Source organism: Zootoca vivipara, chromosome 6 (genome assembly GCF_963506605.1).
Source record: "Zootoca vivipara chromosome 6, rZooViv1.1, whole genome shotgun sequence".
In the NCBI taxonomy this organism is placed as follows: domain Eukaryota; kingdom Metazoa; phylum Chordata; class Lepidosauria; order Squamata; family Lacertidae; genus Zootoca; species Zootoca vivipara.
Genome location: NC_083281.1, coordinates 3972583 through 3993184, shown reverse-complemented (window position 1 = coordinate 3993184; position 20602 = coordinate 3972583). Strand labels below are relative to the sequence as shown.

Sequence of the window (20602 nt, the reverse complement as noted above, 5' to 3'; positions counted from 1 at the left end):
TACGAAAATATTGGTAGACGTGGCTGCTGCGTTGGGTGAGAATGATGTTTTCCCTATATTGTCTTTTAGGTGCTCTGGGACACTGAAAAAAAGCCATTTAAATTTGGGGTGGTGTCGGTGAGCGTGTTTGCTTACACTGTTGAGGCAATTTGGATTTCTAGCAACTTTTACTTACATTGTCAACAAGTTTGTGAATAAGAAATCGGCAAGGAGCTAGCAGTGGAGTGAAGGAAACCGACAAGGGTGTTTAATGAAAATGAATTTGAGGGACCTATGGAACGTAACTTTTATATGCCTGTTGTCTTTGTCCATGGAGTTTTCGTGGCAGGGATACTGGAGTGGCTTGCCAGTTCCTTCTCTAGGTGGATCACATTTGGTCAAAACTCTCCATTATGACCTGTCCATCTTGAGTGGCCCTGCATGGCATAGCTCATAGCTTCTCTGAGTTATTCAAGCCCCTTCGCCACGACAAGGCATTGATCCAAGACAGGAGTGCCTGGCGTGCTATGGTCCATGGGGTCACGAAGAGTCAGACACGACTAAACGACTAAACAACAACATGGGACGTAACACTACAAGGGAGTCTGTATGGGAAGAGGGAAGACCCAAGCTTAAATCTCCACTCCGCTGGGACACTCACACAACTAAACTACCCCACAAGGGTACTGTGAAGATAAAATCGAGAGGACAGAACCATGCATGGCAACTTAAGCTTGTTGGGAGAAAGGTGGTGGTGGGGAATAGAAGAAAATGTTTAAACCTGCAAAAAAATATAATCCCATTGTCTTTAGCTACATGTACAAAAGGATGTAAGGAAGAGCCTTATTCTGGTTAATATATGCACCCCATCAGGACATACTTATCAAAGGGCTTGTGAAGACAAACAATGTTTTCCACTTTAACCGTGTGCATTTTAGAGGCGCAGATTTTAAGAAAACTAATTGCGCACAAAGTTTTTAAAAGGTGCGCAACCGATGTAAGGGAAGCGAGGGTTGGAAATTGCTGTGTGTGTGTGGCTGAGGCAGTCCGCCTGCTGCCCTCCAGGTGTTCTCAGACCACAACTCCCATCTTCCCTGACCACTGGCCATGCTGGCTGCTGGGAGTCGGAGCCCAACATCTGTTACAGGGTTACCTTTACCTCTTGTTTTCCTGGGTATTTTTTAGAAACAGGCACCTTAAAGGCTGTGATTCTATGCATAGTTACTCAGTTGTTAAGCTCCACTGTGTTCGCATGCGCTTTCTCCTGGGAAAGTATGTATCTGATAACAGGCTATACATGCCTGCTCAGAAGCAAGTTCCATTTAATTCAATTGGGCTTGTTCAGCCCATGGTTAGTTTCTAAAGCCTGGGAACTGTAATTTCCAATTCAGGGAGCTACAGTTCTCAGCACTTTTAAACCACGATTCTGGGGTTCTTTGGGGAAAGCTGTGTGCTTTAAATTTATGGTGTGAATCTGCTGACAGGCTGCATACAGTGAGACTTGCTTCTGAGCAAACATACACAGGACTGCACTGTAAATATATTTCCTTACCATCACTTGCTTGCTCTTTGATCCTCACATGGAGACATCTGGGGGGAATTTATTCTGGTTGTAAATTCAGGAGATGTTGTTCACATACCACCACCGATGGGCATAGGGTTGTATCAAACATCAGTAATACTCAAGATATGAGTCATTGAAATTAACTTACATGACTCACAGAGGTCGGTCAGTTTCAATGGGTCTACTCAACCCATAGACGTTAAGACCTCCCCCCAAAACAATACAAATGTGCATCCCCCCCTTGCAAATTTTAGATATAAACCTTCCAAGAAAAGTTTTATTAATGCAAAAATGGGGGGAGGCGGAACTGACATTCTAGATCTTTGAGTTCAGTCTTTTCTTTTGGCTGAAATTTAGGATTCCAGAAGAAAAGGGCTAAAGGAAAATTTACAAAAATCAAAGAAGAAAAGACATTCACAAAGTCTTGGAGATCTTCATCTCTTGAAAGGGCTGACAGTGGAGCCATCTGTCACTAAAGACTTCATATGTTTTAAAATGTATAGAGAGAAAATAAGACTTTTTTATTTGGAAGTCAGAGAGCAGCTGCTGTTATCACGCTTGTATTGTTCAACTCTCTGGTGGTTTGTTTCATTAGTGCGGCATGGTTTACAATTTCGGAGCCCTACAGACGGGTGTGGGTTATTTCTTTATTGCAGGTGTATTTCTGTAACATGTCATTGGCATAATGACACACTATACTGCATTGATACTGGACCATTCACACATCATTCCACAGCTGTTCAGTGATGTTTCCCCAGTGTTACTGCATCATTGCCATCCGGAGGGGCAGGTTTTGTGGTACGAAAAGTTACAGGGTTTCGGATACGGGACATGATTGGAAATGAAGGCATTAATCCATTCCAAAACTTTTTGCGATACTGGAAGCCGGGTGGTGTAAAAACCATCACGATACTATCACGAGCACAAATCATCATGAATATAATAAAAAGGACATCCAGGGAGGCCTCCAAAAAAAACAAGAGGACCCCATTTTTAACCTATCTGGCTGGGGTCAACCTGGCATGCAAATGCTATTCAGCATGCGCTAAACTAGAAGCGGAGAAAATGAATCCCGTTTTCCCGGTTGACAAATTGTACATCCGTGTACAAGACTAGGAAAGAAAGATGTCAAGTTTGCTTGCAGCCTGTCCCGGAAACCACAGCACGAATGACAGCAAGCTGTTTCCTGAGAGCAAACCTGCAATCAAATGTGGAATCCTCCTGCTTACTTTGCCAGCCAGCCATTCCAATTCCTCTCCTACCTGATTTTATTTCTTTTTCTCCCCCTCCCCCCAGCAGTGAGCATTCTCTGGACACTGAGAACAATCAGCGCTCACTCATCCTCATTAGAACGCTTTTGAGTTTTTCCCCATCCCAAGGTTTTCAGGGCTTTTTACCATATTTTTGTACTTCTGTAATGTAAACCCCTGGAGCTCAGTGAACCTGTCACTATCTCCCTGTTGCACATTGGCTGTGTCATTTTGGTTACATAAGCATCAGCACTGACACACCAGAGCATCGGAAATAGAAGGAATGAGTGATTCTGTGTTGATGGGGGCTGGGAATGATAATAACATGTACATAAAAATAGAGAGAGTGTGTTGTAGATGTTCCTGATTTACCTTCAGAACTTCTTTACTCATGGAAACACGTAGTTCTGCATTATGCTGTTGAAATCACAGTGGTTCGGTGGGAGACAAAATAGCTCTGAAAGAAACAGTTGTGAGTTTTAGAAATGTGGGTGTTTCAAACTAGCCTCTTGTAATAACTTAGCAATTCAACACATTTGTGACCCTTTTGGTGTTATAGGTACATACGGAAGCATACAGCTGTCAATAAAATATATCTGTAATTATTGGGTATGAATCTTTGAGACTGGTTCTTTTCAAAAAGGCACCACGTCGCTGATATTCTTGCATGTAAACATTGCATTAGAGCATTAAAATGTCAATCTAGATCAACTTTAGGGCCTTTCAGGTCTTCTGGACAGCAGCTTGCATTAGCCCCAGCCAGCGTGACTATAAGTCAGGCTTTAAATCAGGGGTCCCCAAACTAAGGCCGGTCCGGGAACCAGCATGTTTTTACATGAGTAGAATGTGTCCTTTTATTTAAAATGCATCTCTGGGTTATTTGTGGGGCATAGGAATTCATTTTTTTTTTCAAAATATACTCCAGCCCCCACAAGGTCTGAGGGACAGTTCACCGGCCCCCTGCTGAAAAAGCTTGCCGACCCCTGCTCTAAATCAAGCTCGTTTCAGAATTCATTCTATAACTGTCTCAAGTGAAACCAGCAGCCAAACATTTGAGGCACAGAACAGAAATAATTCAGGAAAGGACAAAGGGAAACCCTCTCAGTCCCTACCTCGGATGCCCCCTCTTCCCAAGAGCTCAATAAATGGGGAAACCATATTGGGTTGACTTGAGGCCACGCTTGAGCGGCAGACCTTCTGTCCTAAAACAAATAGCTGTAAGCCTGAACAGGCAGAGGATATTTTTGCCCCAAAGCTGCCTTTGAATGTATTATGGAACACACACAACCCAATGCCTCCACACCCGATGTGTCGGTTTTGAGATTGTATTGCTTGTTGTTTGAAAGTACTGTAGCAGGTTTCCAAATGATTGGCCGCACTCAGAGTTATCTGGGATGGGACAAGTGTGTAAATAATCAATATATGCCAACCGTCTCTAGATGTTTTGGACTGCAATTTCCATCAGCCCCGGCTAGGATGTTAGGGATGTTAGGGAGAAATTCAGTTCCGTCCTCATTTAAAAGTGAACCTGTTGGTTCAAGGGGAAAGCAGGTATAGAAAGGAGAATTCCCTGGATGCCAAGATCCAAATTTGGGGTAAGTACTCCAACAGAGATTTTAAATCACAAAATATGCAGCAAAATAAAGCCTGGAAATATAGGCTGTCCAGGGGTCAGCAAGCTTTTTCAGAGCTGTATAAAACTCAAACCCCACCACGTTGATGGCTGCTGTTTCTTTGGCTATCAGCCACCAGACAAGTTCTTGATTATAGAATCATAGAATCATAGAGTTGGAAGAGACCACAAGGGCCATCCAGTCCAACCCCCTGCCAAGCAGGAAACACCATCAAAGCATTCTTGACATATGCCTGTCAAGCCTCTGCTTAAAGACCTCCAAAGAAGGAGACTCCACCACACTCCTTGGCAGCAAATTCCACTGCCGAACAGCTCTTACTGTCAGGAAGTTCTTCCTAATATTTAGGTGGAATCTTCTTTCTTGTAGTTTGAATCCATTGCTCCGTGAGCAGCAGAAAACAACCTTTCTCCCTCCTCTATATGACATCCTTTTATATATTTGAACATGGCTATCATATCACCCCTTAACCTTCTCTTCTCCAGCTAAACATACCCAGCTCCCTAAGCCGTTCCTCATAAGGCATCGTTTCCAGGCCTTTGATCATTTTCGTTGCCCTCTTCTGGACACGTTCCAGAAGTATCTTGTCAGTATCCTTCTTGGACTGTGGTGCCCAGAACTGGACACAGTACTCCAGGTGAGGTCTGACCAGAGCAGAATACAGTGGTACTATTACTTCCCTTGAACTAGATGCTATACTCATATTGATGCAACCCAGAATTGCATTGGCTTTTTTAGCTGCTGCATCACACTGTTGACTCATGTCAAGTTTGTGGTCTACCAAGACTCCTAGATCCTTTTCACATGTACTGCTCTCAAGCCAGGTGTCACCCATCCTGTATTTGTGCCTTTCATTTTTTTTTGCCCAAGTGTAGTACTTTACATTTCTCCCCGTTAAAATTCATTTTGTTTGCTTTGGCCCAGTTGAGTAATCTGTTAGGGTCATTTTGAAGTGTGATCCTGTCCTCTGGGGTATTAGCCACCCCTCCCAATTTGGTGTCATCTGCAAACTTGATCAGGATGCCCTCAAGCCCATCACTCAAGTCATTGATAAAGATGTTGAATAAGACTGGGCCCAAGACAGAACCCTGTGGCACCCCACTAGTCACTTCTCTCCAGGATGAAGAGGAGCCATTGATGAGCACCCTTTGGGTTCGGTCAGTCAGCCAGTTACAAATCCACTGAATGGTAGCATTGTCTAGCCCACATTTTACCAGCTTCTTTACAAGAATATCATGGGGCACCTTGTCAAAGGCCTTGCTGAAATCAAGATAGGCTACATCCACAGCGTTACCTTCATCTACCAGGCTTGTAATTCTGTCAAAAAATGAGATCAGATTAGTCTGACATGACCTATTTTTCAGAAACCCATGCTGACTTTTAGTGATCACAGAGTTTCTTTCTAGGTGCTCACGGATCATTTGCTTAATGATCTGCTCTAGAATCTTTCCTGGTATTGATGTCAGGCTGACTGGGCAGTAATTGTTTGGGTCCTCTCTTTCCCCCTTTTTGAAAATAGGGACAACATTTGCCCTCCTCCAGTCTGCTGGGACTTTGCCTGTTCTCCAGGAATTCTTAAAGATTACTGCCAGTGGTTCTGAAATCACATCTGCCAGTTCTTTTAATACTCTTGTCTTGGATGTACTGTAGTTCATCTGGCCCTGGAGACTTGAATATATCTAAACTAGCCAAGTATTATTGTACTACAGTGGTGCCTCGACTTAAAAATTTAATCCATTCCGAAGGCACCTTCGTAGGTCGAAAAATTCATAAGTCGAAAAATGCGATTGGAAATGTGATTTCTCATACCGGTAGGAATGCATTGGAAACGGAAAAATTCGTAAGTCGAAGCAACCCTATCTAAAAATTCATAGGTCGAAAAATCCCTATCTAAAACCGCCGCGGTTTCCTTTCGGATGTTGGGACATGTGTAAGCACGCGGCCATTACCCCCACCCGTAAGTCGAAAAATTTGGTTGTCGAGTCGTTCTTAAGTCGAGGTACCACTGTACCTCCTTACTTGTTCTGGGCTGTGTTTCCCCTGCTGAATCATCTGCTCCATATTCTTCAGGTCAGGCATTGTTTTCTTTTTTTTGGAGAAGACTGAGGCAAAGAAGGCACTGAGGAGTTCTGCTCTTTCTGTCCCCTGTTCGCATTTCACCATCTTCTCCTCTAAGTGATCCCACTGTTTCCTTGTTCTTCCTTTTGCTACGGACATACCCATAAAAGCCCTTTTTGTTGCTTTTAACCTCTCTAGCAAGCCTGAGTTCATTCTGTGCTTTAGCTTTTCTGACTTTGTCTGTACACATGCTGGCTATTTGTTTGAATTCCTCTCTGGTGGTTTCCCCTTTTTCCATTTTTTGTACATATCCCTTTTAAATCTTAACTTACGACATCACACAGAGGAGAATTCTGCCCCCCCCCAATTGCACACCTTGGAAAGCATGCCTGTTTTCTCCGGGCGGGGAGGGGGAATGCCAGAGAATTTCAGAAGCCTGGCCTTTTTTCTTTCTTTCTTTTAGCTTGGAGGGTGCATGGCCAGAGGGGGGAACATTTCCAGCTGAGCCGGCCACTCACGCATGAGTGGCCTATATGCATGCAGGCACACCAGAATGCCCACATTTAGGAGGTGGGGGCAGGTGCAATGGGAGTTCAATGCCTGTGGCCAAGCCCTCCATGGAAGGGATGAAATGTTTTCTGTTTCGTAATGGTATTCCGTGTAACTGCGTGCCCAGGATAGGGTGGCGGATAGTGAACACACACACACACACACTCCAATCCTATATAATTCAAAGTGTTGGAAAGCCCTACACAGGCTAAATGAAAGGCTACATTGACGTTGAAATATACTCGGAGTCGAGAGTGAATTTCATGCTCTTTATTCAGCTCATATTCATCAAGGAGAAGAAGAGAAGACGAATGGCTCTTTTCCCAAAACCATCTGCTTATATACATTATTTACACAATGGGCCTTGCGTGATTGGCTACTTCAGGGCTACACCTGTGGGCCAATTATATTGTGGATTGACTTCTGCCTGCAGCCTGATTGGCTGCTCCTACAGGCCAATCAGGTAGCAGATTCACTTCTGCCAGCCGCCTGATTGGCTGCTCCAGCAGGCCAATCAGGTTGCGGATTCACTTCCACCTGGAGTTGGATTGGGTAGCTCCTGCTGATTCTGAATCCTATTGTTCTAGGATTCAGCTCAGTACATAACACCCCTCCCCTCTAAGTTCCAGTCCTGCCCGGGAAGTTGCATTCGTAGTCCCCAAGGTCTGCTGGCCGCCTCCGTGTGCGTTGTGGCCTGGGGTGTTCCTTGGTCAGGGGTTCTGGTTCTGGCTCGTGTTCCGAGGCTGCTGGCTGTGCCGGGGCTGTCTGGTCTGGCGCCACTGAACCACTCGGTTGTGACTCTGGTTCCGGTGTCCTTCCAGCCTCGGGGCGCCCCTCTGTGCCTACTGCTTCTGCTTCCCCTGCCCACCCCTCTCGCTCTACAGGCCTCACTGCCCTGCTGTCCCCTTGGGACCCCTCTGTCCCGCTCTCCTCCCGGGTTCCTCCTGGGAATCGTCGCCGTAGCTGGTCGCAGTGGCGGCGCCAACATTGCCCCCCTTCCGTTAGTACCTCGTACGACACGGGACCGGTCACCTTGGTGACTGTGGCGGGTACCCATGCTGGGCCTGCCCCAAAATTCTTTGCATACACTGGGTCCTGGGCCACAAATGTCCGGGGGTTCCTGCCTTTCCCCACCACTACCTCATCCTGAGCTCTGTCGGGGTGAAGTCGGTCCAGTCTAGTTGCAAGGCGCCGGCCCATGAGTAGTTCAGCTGGGCTCCGGCCCGTCGTTGTGCTTGGGGTGCTGTGCTGTGCTAGAAGAAATGCGGCAAGGCGGTATTCCCAGTCCCCTTGTGTTATGCGGCGGAGGCTGTCCTTGGTGGTCCGCACCATGCGCTCCGCTTGGCCATTGGTGGCAGGGTGGAATGGTGCTGAGCGGATGTGGCGGATGGCGTTCTGCGCTGTGAAGGTCTGGAACTCCTCTGACGTGAATGCGGTTCCATTGTCCGAGACGAGGGTGTCAGGGAGCCCGTGGGTTGCAAACAGCTTACGTAGTACCCGGATGGCTGCCGCCGTAGAAGTGGACGGTACCAGTGCGACCTCCAGCCATTTGGTGTAGGAATCCACCACTATGAAGAATGTTTTTCCCTGGAAGGGGCCAGCGAAGTCCACGTGCAAGCGTGACCATGGATGTCGGGCGGACTCCCAGGGCTGGACTGGGGCCCTTGGGGGATCCGGGCGGGATTCTTGGCAGGTCTGGCAGTGTTGGACCCAGGCCTCTATCTCTCTGTCAATCCCCGGCCACCACACATAACTCCTGGCAAGGGCCTTCATCCTCACTACCCCTGGGTGTGTCTCGTGTAGGGCTGTGAGGACCCTTTTGCGGAGGGGCTGGGGAACAACAACCCTGCTTCCCCATAACAGGCACCCCTTGTGGGCCGACAGTTCATGTTTGCGGTTTGTGTAGCCAGCGAATTCTGGCCCGGGGCTGCTGCTGGGCCATCCTCGCCACACCCAGTCCAGGACCCGGGAGATGACCCTATCTTTTGTGGAATGGTGCGCAACTTCTTGTGCCTGAATGGGTCGGTCGGGAAGCAGCTCCAGGGTCATAACCTCTTGCGCAGGCGCTGGGTCGGGGCCTGTTTCTGGTAGTGGTAGCCTGCTGAGTGCGTCTGCGTGGCCCATCGCCTTCCCAGGGCGGTGGATTAGTGCATACTGGTAGCCGGCAAGGAAAATTGACCACCTGAGGACACGTGGAGACAACACTTGGGGGGTCTGCTTCTCGGGGGCAAACAGGCCAAGCAACGGCTTGTGGTCAGTCACTATGGTAAAGGGCCGCCCGTATAAGAAATCATGGAATTTTTTTACGCCCTTCACGATTGCCAGACCCTCCTTGTCAATCTGTGAGTAGTTTCGTTCGGCTGCAGCAAGCGTCTGGGAGAAGTATGCCACCGGCACCTCTCTTCCATCCGGGAGTTGGTGTCCCAGGACAGCGCCGATGCCATAGGGAGAGGCGTCGCATGCCAGCACCACTGGCAGCCTCTCGTCGAAGTGTGCCAAGACCGAGTTCGAGACGAGCAAGTCCTTGACTGCCTGGAATGCGGCCCTTTGTCGCTGGCCCCACACCCAAGGGGCCCTTTTATCTAGGAGTCTGTGTAGGGGCTCCGCTACCGCTGCCTTATGGGGAAGGAAGGCATGGTAAAAGTTCAATAGTCCCAAGAATGACTGAAGTTCGGGCTTGCTCTTGGGCGCTGGGGCCTCACAAATGGCCCGTACCTTGTCACCGGTTGGATGGACCCCTTCTGCGTCCACCTTAAATCCCAGAAAGTCCACCTGCGGCACTCCCAGTAAACACTTTTCCCGCTTCACCTTGAGGCCCGCCGTCTGGAAACGGTGCAGGACGGAGCGGAGGCGGTCCTCAAATTCCTCTGGTGTGGGCCCGGCGATCAGTACATCATCGAAGAAGGGGGTGACGCCAGGAATCCCTTTAAGGAGGGAGTCCATTAGATTCTGGAATATGCCTGGTGCCACGCTAACGCCAAATTGCAGCCGCTTTACTCTGAATGCCCCTCTGTGCGTCACAATCGTCTGAGCCTCTGCTGTGGCTTCGTCCACAGGCAACTGTTGATACGCTTGGGCCAAGTCCAGTTTGCCAAAGATTTTTGACCCAGCCAGGGTGGCGAGGACATGGCTGACCACTGGCACTGGGTATGCATGGGCCGTGAGAGCCTTGTTTATGGTGCATTTGTAGTCTGCACAGATGCGGACCGAACCGTTAGGCTTGACGGGTGTGACAATTGGAGTTTCCCAGGGGGCGTTGGGCACCGGCTCCAGCACTCCTTGCTCCACGAGCCGGTCCAATTACTCGTCTATGCGGGGTTTCAGGGCGAACGGGACCCGGCGAGCCTTGTGCCTGATGGGTCGTACAGCGGGGTCTAGCTGTAGGGCAATGGGGGGTCCTGTATATCGTCCCAATGCCCCATCGAAAACCCCTGGAAACTCTTTGCATATGGCGTCCACGTCCACTTGTAAGCTAGTGCGGTTCACCCCGGTAACGGCTAGCCCCAGAGGTCCAAACCATGCCAGTCCCAGTAAGCTAACGTAGGGGCCCTTAACTACCAGCAAGTCCAATTGTTGCTTTCGCCCTCGATATTGCACCCTGAAGGTCCCCACCCCCATTGTAGGGACCTTACGTTTCTGGAAGTCCCAGAGGGTGAATGGGGCCGGCCTTAGTTTGGGACCCCCATTAGGGCACAGTTCCCTTAATGTTCGGGCCGAGATTATGGATAGAGTTGAACCCGTGTCCAGCTCCATGCGGCATGGGGCTCCCTCTATCTGTACCTCTATATAAATTTTCTCTGTGCTGGGATGGGGCAACTGGAATACCTGGTAGTGCGTGATCTCCGTCGAGTTGCCTTGGTGCATGGTGCCGTGTGACCTGGGGCTCCTGGGTCGGTCATCTGATGCTTGTCGACGGGTGAGTCGAGCCCGACACACCCGGGCGATGTGTCCCAATTTTCTGCACTGCCTGCACTCTGCGTTGCGGAAACGACAGGTCCTCCTCTCGTGGTTCTCCCCGCAGCTTGCACAGTTCCCTCCTTCTCGTCGAGGCTGCTGTGGTGTGTGTGCTGCTTGAGTGCGCCGCTGTACTCGGTGTACTTCCTCCCTGTCAGATTCGGATTCGTCAGTGAGGTCTTCGTGGTAGACCCTCGGTTGGGATGGCGGGGCCGGTCGTGCCTCTTGCGTTGACCTCTCGGCGGCTTCGGTTGCCAGGGCTTCCTCCAGAGCAATCTGGAACGTGAGGTCTTTTTTGGCGTAGAGGCGTCGTTGCAACATCTCGTCCCTCAGGCCACCGACGAGGCGGTCACGAAGCATGTTCTCCAACTCTGAGAAGTTGCATAACCGGGCGGCTTGGCGGAGGGAGGTCACAAACCCAGTTATGGTTTCCCCCGGGGCTTGCCGCTTTGCGTAGAAGGCATTTCGGCAAGCTACCACCGAGGGCTGTGGTGAAAAGTGCTCCTTCAGCCGTTCCATTATTGTTTTGTAAGAGACGGTAGCGACATCACTAGGTGCAAGGAGAGCCCGGGCGATTTCAAACGTCTCCTCTCCACAGACGCTGAAGAATGTCGCCCTCTTCATGGCATCGTTGGTGACTTCTTTCGCTTGCAGGAGGAAGTTGAAACGGGCGGCGTACCCTTCCCAGTCTCCTGATGCTGGTTTGAATGGCAAGAAGCTGCTGTCGGTTGCCATTCTGGGTTCCTTGGGTCCTGGAGCTGAAGCCTGGATGCACGGTGCGATGCAGCGGTGCAGCAGGTGGCGGTGCTGCGGTGCAGTGCGTGGTGGCGGTCAGCTCAGCAGGATCCCATCCTCGTCGCCAGTGAAATATACTCGGAGTCAAGAGTGAATTTCATGCTCTTTATTCAGCTCATATTCATCAAGGAGAAGAAGAGAAGACGAATGGCTCTTTTCCCAAAACCATCTGCTTATATACATTATTTACACAATGGGCCTTGCGTGATTGGCTACTTCAGGGCTACACCTGTGGGCCAATTATATTGTGGATTGACTTCTGCCTGCAGCCTGATTGGCTGCTCCTACAGGCCAATCAGGTAGCAGATTCACTTCTGCCAGCCGCCTGATTGGCTGCTCCAGCAGGCCAATCAGGTTGCGGATTCACTTCCACCTGGAGTTGGATTGGGTAGCTCCTGCTGATTCTGAATCCTATTGTTCTAGGATTCAGCTCAGTACATAACAGACGTGTTTGTTTGTTTTTAAAGAAAGGTTCTGTTGTATTTTGTTTCTCCAAGCAGGCCACTTGAAAGGTTAACCCAGTCTCCCTGGTGACTGGCAGCAACATTCTGCTGGAGGAGGGACTGCTGAGGTTTTAAAAAATTTGATGTGCAGCAGTTAGTTGGCGGTTGAGGGTTTTCTGTGTGGGGAGCTTGGGTGGTTTTGGAGAAGGTAGACTTAGAGTAGATGAAGTAATAATAATAATAGTTTAGTTGATAGGTATTCTGTTATTTGATTACTAAGAAACGTTACCTGTGAAATTAAGTTCGTACCAATGTTACCAGAAAGCAACCATTAAGATTCAAGCCAATAAATATCCATCTTTAAAGTGTCACATTAGTAATCGTCTATTTCATTTTCCAGCTAAGGTACCCAGGAACCCAGGTGGTGGGGAACTCTTTTAAACTGTCAAAACTGCCTTTTAGAGGAGAAAGGTTAGTTTGTGGCTGAGAGTGCACCAAGAAAGGGGGGGCTAAAGGAGGAGACACGTTCTGAGTGATAATAAAGTTACCTCAGGAAGGAGGCTAGCTTTACAGTAAGGGTGTTTCTAGTGAAGGGAAACCCTTATCTGAGTGCACATAGGAACAGTCTTATTTATAGCCCCAAGTCTATATAGGTACCTGGTCACGTTTAGGCTGGAAGAGGACTCTCTTTTATTTTTGAAAACCCACAAGTGTAGAGGGTTTAAAGAAAGGCTAGAGGGATAAGTGGGAGGTTTGATTTACCTCAGAAATCCCTATCAGTGCTTTTAATAATTGAGAGGTCAGAGTTATAAGACGGAAAGTGAGAGGGACTTTCGTCGCACCTGTATGCATGCAGGCACACCAGAATGCCCACATTTAGGAGGTGGGGGCAGGTGCAATGGGAGTTCAATGCCTGTGGCCAAGCCCTCCATGGAAGGGATAAAATGTTTTCTGTTTCGTAATGGTATTCCGTGTGACTGCGTGCCCAGGATAGGGTGGCGGATAGTGAACACACACACACACACACTCCAATCCTATATAATTCAAAGTGTTGGAAAGCCCTACACAGGCTAAATGAAAGGCTACATTCCCTCATATGAACCTGCCCAGGCTCTGAGATCTTCAGAAGAGGCCCTTTTCTTAGTCCCATCACCCTCACAATGTACACTTGTTGGAGAAGCTGGGGAGGGCATTCTTGATGGTGACAGCTCCCAGGCAACTTTGGAACTCCCTGCCTGGAGATGCCATACTACCTCTCTCCTTCTGCCGGCAGGTGAAGGCCTTCTTTTTTGCAACAGGCTTTGGGGACCTGAATGCTTTTAACAAAAGGGCTGATGCCATGCTGTTTTAAATTGTAATTCTTCATATGCATTACAGTGTGAGTCTTTTAAGAGGCCCCGTGGAACATGTGTACTCTGTTATCCACGGGGCCTCTTTTATAGGACTCACCCCGTGTGTGTGTGTACATATATGGATATGCCTATATATAATTTTTTATTCTATCCATGTTTAGTTATTCTTTCATTATTCCCTGTTTTCAACTGTTCTTATGTTTATCTGTAAGCCATCCTGAGTCCCTGACAGGGAAAATGACAGGGTATACTATTATTATTATTATTATTCAGGAGTGTCAACTTCCATCAGCCCCAATGGTCAGGGGATGATCCGGGGGCATTGCTAACAGCATATTGAAGCCAGAGGTCACCCTGATTTTTTTACTTGGTCCTTGCAACCCTCTCAACTACACAAAGAACTTCTGTTGTAATAGTTAATAGTGATAATAATAAGGTTTTTTATTATTATTATTTGTACTCCACCTATGGGACTGACTAGGTTGCCCCAGCCACTCTGGGCGGTTTCTAACAAAATATAAAGTGAGACCCAACCACTGAAAACCTCCCACCTTCAGGGATCTGTGGAAGGTCAGATCATTGTTTATCTTCTTGACATCTGACGTGAGGGCGTGACACAGGGAGGGCGCCACCACCAAGAAGGCCCTCTGCCTGGTTCCCTGTATTTTCAACTTCTCACAGTGAGAGAAGACCCTTAGAGCTGGACCTCCGTGTCCGGGCTGAGCGATGGGGGTGGAGACGCTCCTCCAAGGATACAGGGCCGTTTAGGGCGTTAGAAGTCAGCACCAGCCCTTTGAATTGTGCTCGGTAAAGTACTGGGAGCCAATTTAAGTCTTTCAGGACTGGTCTCGGCAGCTGCTCCCAGTCCCCAGTCTGGCTGCCGCATTCTGGATTAGTTGGTAGTATCCGGGTCACCTTCAAAGGTAGGGTAAATGCGTTTCCTCAGAGAGCGAAAAAGGCGGGAAGGTATAATGATGACGATGCGGAACGGAGAGGCCGTGCCCAATTGGAAGCGGCGGCAGAGCCGAACGGCGCTCCGATTGGCTGATGCTTCTCCACTCCCTTTCAAAGCACGCGCGGACGACCGTTGGGAAAAAATAGCCTCCTCGCGCGAGGAAGGGCATGGGAGGGTGGAAAGCGCAAGCGCAAATCGCACAGACGTCGAGGGGCGGACCTGGAAAGGGGAACGGCCCCCCCCCGCGCGCCGGCGAGTGACGTCACATTCTTCTTCTTGATTGGCGAGAGGGCTAAAGGGAGAAAAGAAACCTGATTGGTTTCGCCCTCCCCGTAAGTTCCGCATTTGCACGCAAAACAAGCCGCCGCCATGGCGACCCCCTAAACTACTCCCCCTCTACAGCGTTCTGATTGGCGCTCGCTCATCTCGCGGGAGTCGAGGCGGTTTGGTGAGGTAATTTGGGTTCCGTGGGAAGTGGGAGGGTGGATGAATCAATCCCTCATTGGCTGGACAGAGAGAGGGGAGGCGGGGCGGAGCAAAGAGTCTCCCATCAGCGGCAACGAACAGAGTAAGTAGGAGGGAAGAGGGGCGTGGCCTGTCATCCTCGCGTTAACGACCAAGAGGGAGGACGGAACCCGCCTCCCAAAATCTAGACGGTCCCGAGGCGTGGCAGGTTCGAATCCCGCCTCCCTATTTCCCTGCCTCGATGTGAGAGGCCTGAGGTAATTAATGCAATAATAACAATAGTTTAAAATGAATTTGCCAGGAGGGAGCTGTTGGTCAGGAAAACCTATTGTTATTATTATTATTATTAGTCCTCCCTTTTGGGAGGGTGGTTCCAGGAAATGAGGCTTCCCTATCCCATAATATGCCTCTCTTCTCCCCCAGCCAATCTCACCCCCATAATGGGATGGCTGAGTTACCTGTATCAAGAAAACGGGGTGGGGGGGGGCTCAAAGAAAATGGGGTGAAGGGGCCTCAAATCCCCTCCCTGATTATTATTCTTATTATTCTAATTATTTAGATTTAGTATTAAGGTGGGGGAAAGTACCCCACTTTAAAGGGAATGGCAGTTTGCGTCCTCCCCCCCTCAACAGCAACCCCCCCAAAATGCTATTTACAAGGAGAAAAAGCTTCCCCTTGTTATTTGGGGGGGTGGGGTTTTTTCAATTATCTTTTGAACCCACAATTTTGAACTTACTTCTGACCCCCCCCCTGGCCCCCTTGTGGCTCCTTTGCCCCCCTCCCCCCATGTCATATTTTACAACACCCCTTCTTTTCAGTGCGGGGGGTGCCCCCTTTTTTTGTTAGAGGGAGCGTGCACAAGTCTTTCATAATGGATGCCCCCCTTCCGAATAATAAATATGTGGCCCACCTGTTGCAATGGAGATTTATGTTTATATACATATATTTATGTGTACAGTCATACCTCTAGATATGAATGCTGCGGGTTGCTTACAACACGGGTTACGAACTCACCAAAACCCGGAAGTGCCAGAACAGGCTAGTTCCAGGTTCGGCGATTCGCGCATGTGCAGACACACCGAATGATGTCATGTGCAGAAGCACCGAATCGCGCGACGAGCATGCGCAGATTCAGCGCTTCAGGTTAAGTATTGCTCTGGATGAGTATGGGGCTCCGGAACGGATCCCGTTCGCATCCAGAGGGACCACTGTATATATATACCGTGTTTCCCCCTTTTTAAGACACCGTCTTATTACTTTTTTTTCTCAAAAAACCACAGAGTGGCTTATTTTTGGTGGGATGTCTTACTGGTATTTTTATTACGAGTCTGAGGGAAGGGAGGTGTGTGCGTCCCTGGTGCAGCCCTCTCTCCCCGGCCCTGGGATGTTCGCGAAGGGCTGCTCTCTCTCTCCTCTGATGTGGGGACTCACTTAATAGCAATCTGCTACACTGGAGCTTCTTAAATCTAAACCAGTATAATGGAATCTATCTGTGTGATACAGTCCTAGCAGTAGCCTTTACCTAAAGCAAGTAAAGATCTCTACCAGCCAGCTGCCCAAGACTGCAAGACTGTCTGAAGTTCCAACAACATAGCACTTTGCAGTGCTATCACTGATAGCAAAGAAGCTACCTGCTGAGAACAAAGAAGCCAGCTAAGCAGCAATTAAGATTGCTGACTTGGTAAATGGTAGCAATTGAGAAGCAATTGAGCCAGCGAGGTGAGGAAGCACGTGTTGTTAGGACCGGCAGTTTAACTTTTGTGTAAAGCAGCGTTTAGCAGCTCCTTTTAGCAGCTTGCAAACAGCGAAGGAAAAAGTCCTTAATAAATAAAAAAAAGTCCCCAAGGCAAGGACTGCGATCCAGACTGCTTACAAATCCTTAAAGGGGCAGCTCCACAGACAACCAAGCAGCATAAGGTAGAAAGAAAACTGCAGCAGGATTTTTAAAAGGCTGCTTTATGCCCGGTAAAAGCAATGAGACAACAATCAGACACCGGAGATTCCCGTTAAGAGGAAATCAACGTGCATTGAATGGAAGGGAATTTAGGGAAAGGTGGGGGGAAGCGAGAGGTGGGCTGTGTGTGTGTGTGTGTGTGTGTGTGTGTGAGAGAGAGAGAGAGAGAGAGACGCAGGGGGGGGGAGAGAGACAGACGCGCGCACGGAGGTCTCTCCCTAAAAGGGAAAACAGCCTTTGCATTCTTCAATCGCCCCTCTTTTCTTCCTCGTGCCTTCATCTCCTCCCCACCCCACTTATCTCCCCTTCACCAAGTAGAGCTTACACAGCTTGGCTAAAAAAATTATTTTTGGATCTTTTTATTTAAAAAAATGCTCTCAGAAACGGGGAAGGGAAATCACAAGGCTTCGGCAGCCAGCAGCTACGGCTGTTCGGTGCATTTTTACAAGCTTTTAAAGGAAATACGTGTCTGTGGAGCGACAGCAAAATGGGGAGAGATTTTTAAGGGGGGAGTTGGCTGGCGGGAGGGGGGTTATTGCTAGTGGGTGAAGGGTCTATCAGTATGTCTTATTTTCGGGGTATGGCTTGTATCGCGCAATTGCTTAGAAATCCTGCTATGGCTTATATAATGACTACGTCTTAAAAAGGGGGAAACACGGTATGTGTGTGTGTGTGTGTGGAGAGAGAGAGCGGGAGTTTTTATTAAATTTTCTGTTTTACCATTTTAAACTACTCATTTTTACATCCTTAAGATAACGACTTCCCTTCTTCTCTTTCCATGGTTCATTTTACATACTCCTGATATTTTGCAGAACCTATACCATCCACATATACTCTTCTTAGGTTCTCTATTGCAGTGTTTCCCAACCAGTGTGCCTCCAGATGTTTTGGGACTACAACTCCCATCATTCCTGACCACTGGTCTTGCTAGCTAGGGATGATGGGAGTAGTAGTCCCAAAACATCTGGAGGCACACTGGTTGGGAAACACTGCTCTATTGGACAAGGCTGCTTTTCACAGAATTGGAGAGTCGGAAGAGACTCAAAGCGTTGCCTAGCCGCTGCATTGCAGGAATCGCCATTTTACGAGCGAAGATGCAGTGATGGGATATTTTGTCTTTTCAGATCCTTGAACCCTGGCAGTCACCAGCCCTCACCTCAAATCCTCGCTTTCCCGCTATCCTCCATGAATGGCAACCATGACGAAGGCAAAGTACATCCTTTGCGTGTGGAGGAAGCGGTGGTGGCCTGCAAAGGTGATATTGATTTTAACAGCTCGGGACCTCTAAGGGAAGGTGATAGCTATGCCATACTGGGATGTTGGAGGAAGTTTAGGATCCTCTTGGTGCACAGCCGACGGCACCGGTGGTATCCCCCACCCACCCACCCACCCCGAGGCATAACCGGGGGTCTCTGGCAGCATTGATGGGCTGTCCCACCAGCAGGCCTCCCTCCCCACTTGGATCGGGACCCAAACAGCTTCCTGTGGCCCCTCAGCCAAAGCCTATTTATTTATTTAAAGGTGTTTCTAAACTACACTGTGTGTGTGTGTTTGTGTGCACGTGCAAAACACTGTTATAAGAATTTTAAGGTCTTAGATATAGAATAGATACTCATGAATGCACACATATCTAAATATATGAACCACATGTCCCAAAGCCATTTTGACTCTGCCAATGACCTCAAATATTCCTCTGCGGTACGGGAGGCAAATGGGGAAGGCCTTCCCATTGTCTTTTTGCTTGCAAATCCTGTCTTAAGGGCGTACTTGTGTATGAATAGGGTGAGCCTGCGACCTGGATTCAGGAGCTAAAGTATTAACCATCACAAAAGAATGCCCAGGTTGCTCAGGGAAATGCAATCAGTGACCATTATCAGGTATCCTGGCAGACAGGATTTCTGTTGCAGACCAGCTCCTTCTGTGATGTATGTATGATGTTTTGGAGGGTGTCCTTGGGCTACGGGGTGGGCAGTTTCAAAAGTCTATACAGTATAAGGGCTTGCGCACCATTGTTCTGGGTTCCTCCTCCTCCGTGTGGTGACTGGGGACCCTGTTGCAACAGTTCGTTTAATAAAGATCAGGCTTACAAGACGCTTTGCTTCTCAATTTTCTCTGGTTGGCCTCTGTTATTTTCTCATACCAATAGGGGAACCCACTTAAGGACTCTATACGGGGCTCCGGAATACCCCCATAAGGGAAAGGGAGCAGTTTTTCTTATAACAACAGTAAAACAGCATTTTAAAAACAGAAACGGGTAAAAACAGCCTCTTTCTTTTTATTTATTATGTTTGTATACCACCTTTACCTTCCAAGGATCTCAAGGTTAGTGTGCATGTTCTCCCCATTTCATCCCTGCAACAACCGGGGTGAGGTAGGTTAGGCTGCTCAGAGATGGTGACTGGCCCAAGGCCACCCAGTGAGCTTCATGGCTGACTGGGCCGTGGACTTGAGATATGTAGTTTTAGGACCTAGAATCTTAGAAGCATACAGGTGAAACTCGAAAATTAGAATATCGTCGAAAAGTGCATGTATTTCAGTAATGCAACTTACTATTTTTTTTATTTTTATTTTAATTTTTACAAATGTTTTCTTTTGGAAATTCAACAGTAATAAAACAAATAGTTACAATAATACAAAAATAAACATTGCTATTACATTTCATTAATTCCATTCCATTTATAATTGAGCCGCCTAACAACAAATAAAGGCTTGGCAGATCTTGCTTTGCATGTCATGCATCTACGGTATCTCTGTTCAGTTTCTGTTAATTGGTTCTCATAGGGAAACTTACAGATTCTTGCTTCATACAATTAACTCAAGGCAGTGTCAATTTACTCTTGGCAGAAAGCCATGGTCTGCCTGGCCTGGAAACTACTCTCTGATTGGTTAACGACCAGCACTGAACTCTGTTATCTAGGAATGCTAGCACAGTTGTTTCTTGTTGGTTGTTAGGAGTAGGTGTGCTGCGTATGGTTGGAGAGAGAGAGGGGGGGGGGATTTATTTTGCTTTGCTTTGTATGCAGAAACTCTGCTGCTTTTATTTTCTTTAATAAATCCTGTAAATAGTTATTCTGCACCTAGCAGACTAGTCATTTCACCTCAACTACCGTGTTTCCCTTTTTTAAGACACCGTCTTATAACTTTTTTTCCCTCAAAAAAACACACGGTGGCTTATTTTCAGGTGGTGTCTTATTTTTTTTTATTACCACATAAGTACCGGTATGGTAAAGCAATCTACAGTACATTTATCCAGGGCTGTCTTAAGGGTGCTGCCGGCGGGGCTGGAGCTGTTGCTCGGAGGCGCAGTGTCCAGCCTCGCCTCTTCCTTGGTGCCCTCCAGAACTGCGCCTATCACTATATCTTATTGCCAAGTCTTGCGGGGGGCGGCGCGGAAGTGACACCACCCGCTTGGCCACCTCCTGCGATGCCAGAATGTTCCCAATCAGAGGGGAGGCAAAGCGTGGTGTCCAAAAGCCCCCCCCCCCAAGAGCTGGGTCTCTGAAGGTTTGTAAGTCCTACACACCAGATCCTCCTCCAGGAGAAAGGGAGAGAGAGAGAGATTATTCAGAGCCCACCAGAGCCACTCCTCCTCCAGATTTGCAGTGGGTCTGTTGGCAAAACGAGACGGGGAGGGGATGTCAGTTTTTTAAAAA

The 20602-nt window shown here is 48.2% G+C and overlaps 1 protein-coding gene across 3 annotated transcripts in view; it reads left to right on the top strand.

The window, feature by feature from the left end:
* The first annotated feature begins 14782 nt into the window (after nt 1–14782).
* Nucleotides 14783–20602, top strand: part of PWWP3A (PWWP domain containing 3A, DNA repair factor) — a 21653-nt gene continuing 15833 nt past the window's right edge. For 2 of the 3 annotated variants that reach the window (XM_035120594.2, XM_035120592.2), the window contains exons 1-2: nt 15112–15252; nt 18074–18204. In XM_035120594.2, coding sequence (XP_034976485.2) covers nt 18139–18204 — 66 coding nt within the window. In that variant the 5' untranslated portion in view covers nt 15112–15252; nt 18074–18138. Of the gene's footprint in view, nt 14984–15111; nt 15253–18073; nt 18205–20602 lie in introns of those variants that run through there. The other variant, XM_035120593.2, reaches the window with a different exon arrangement.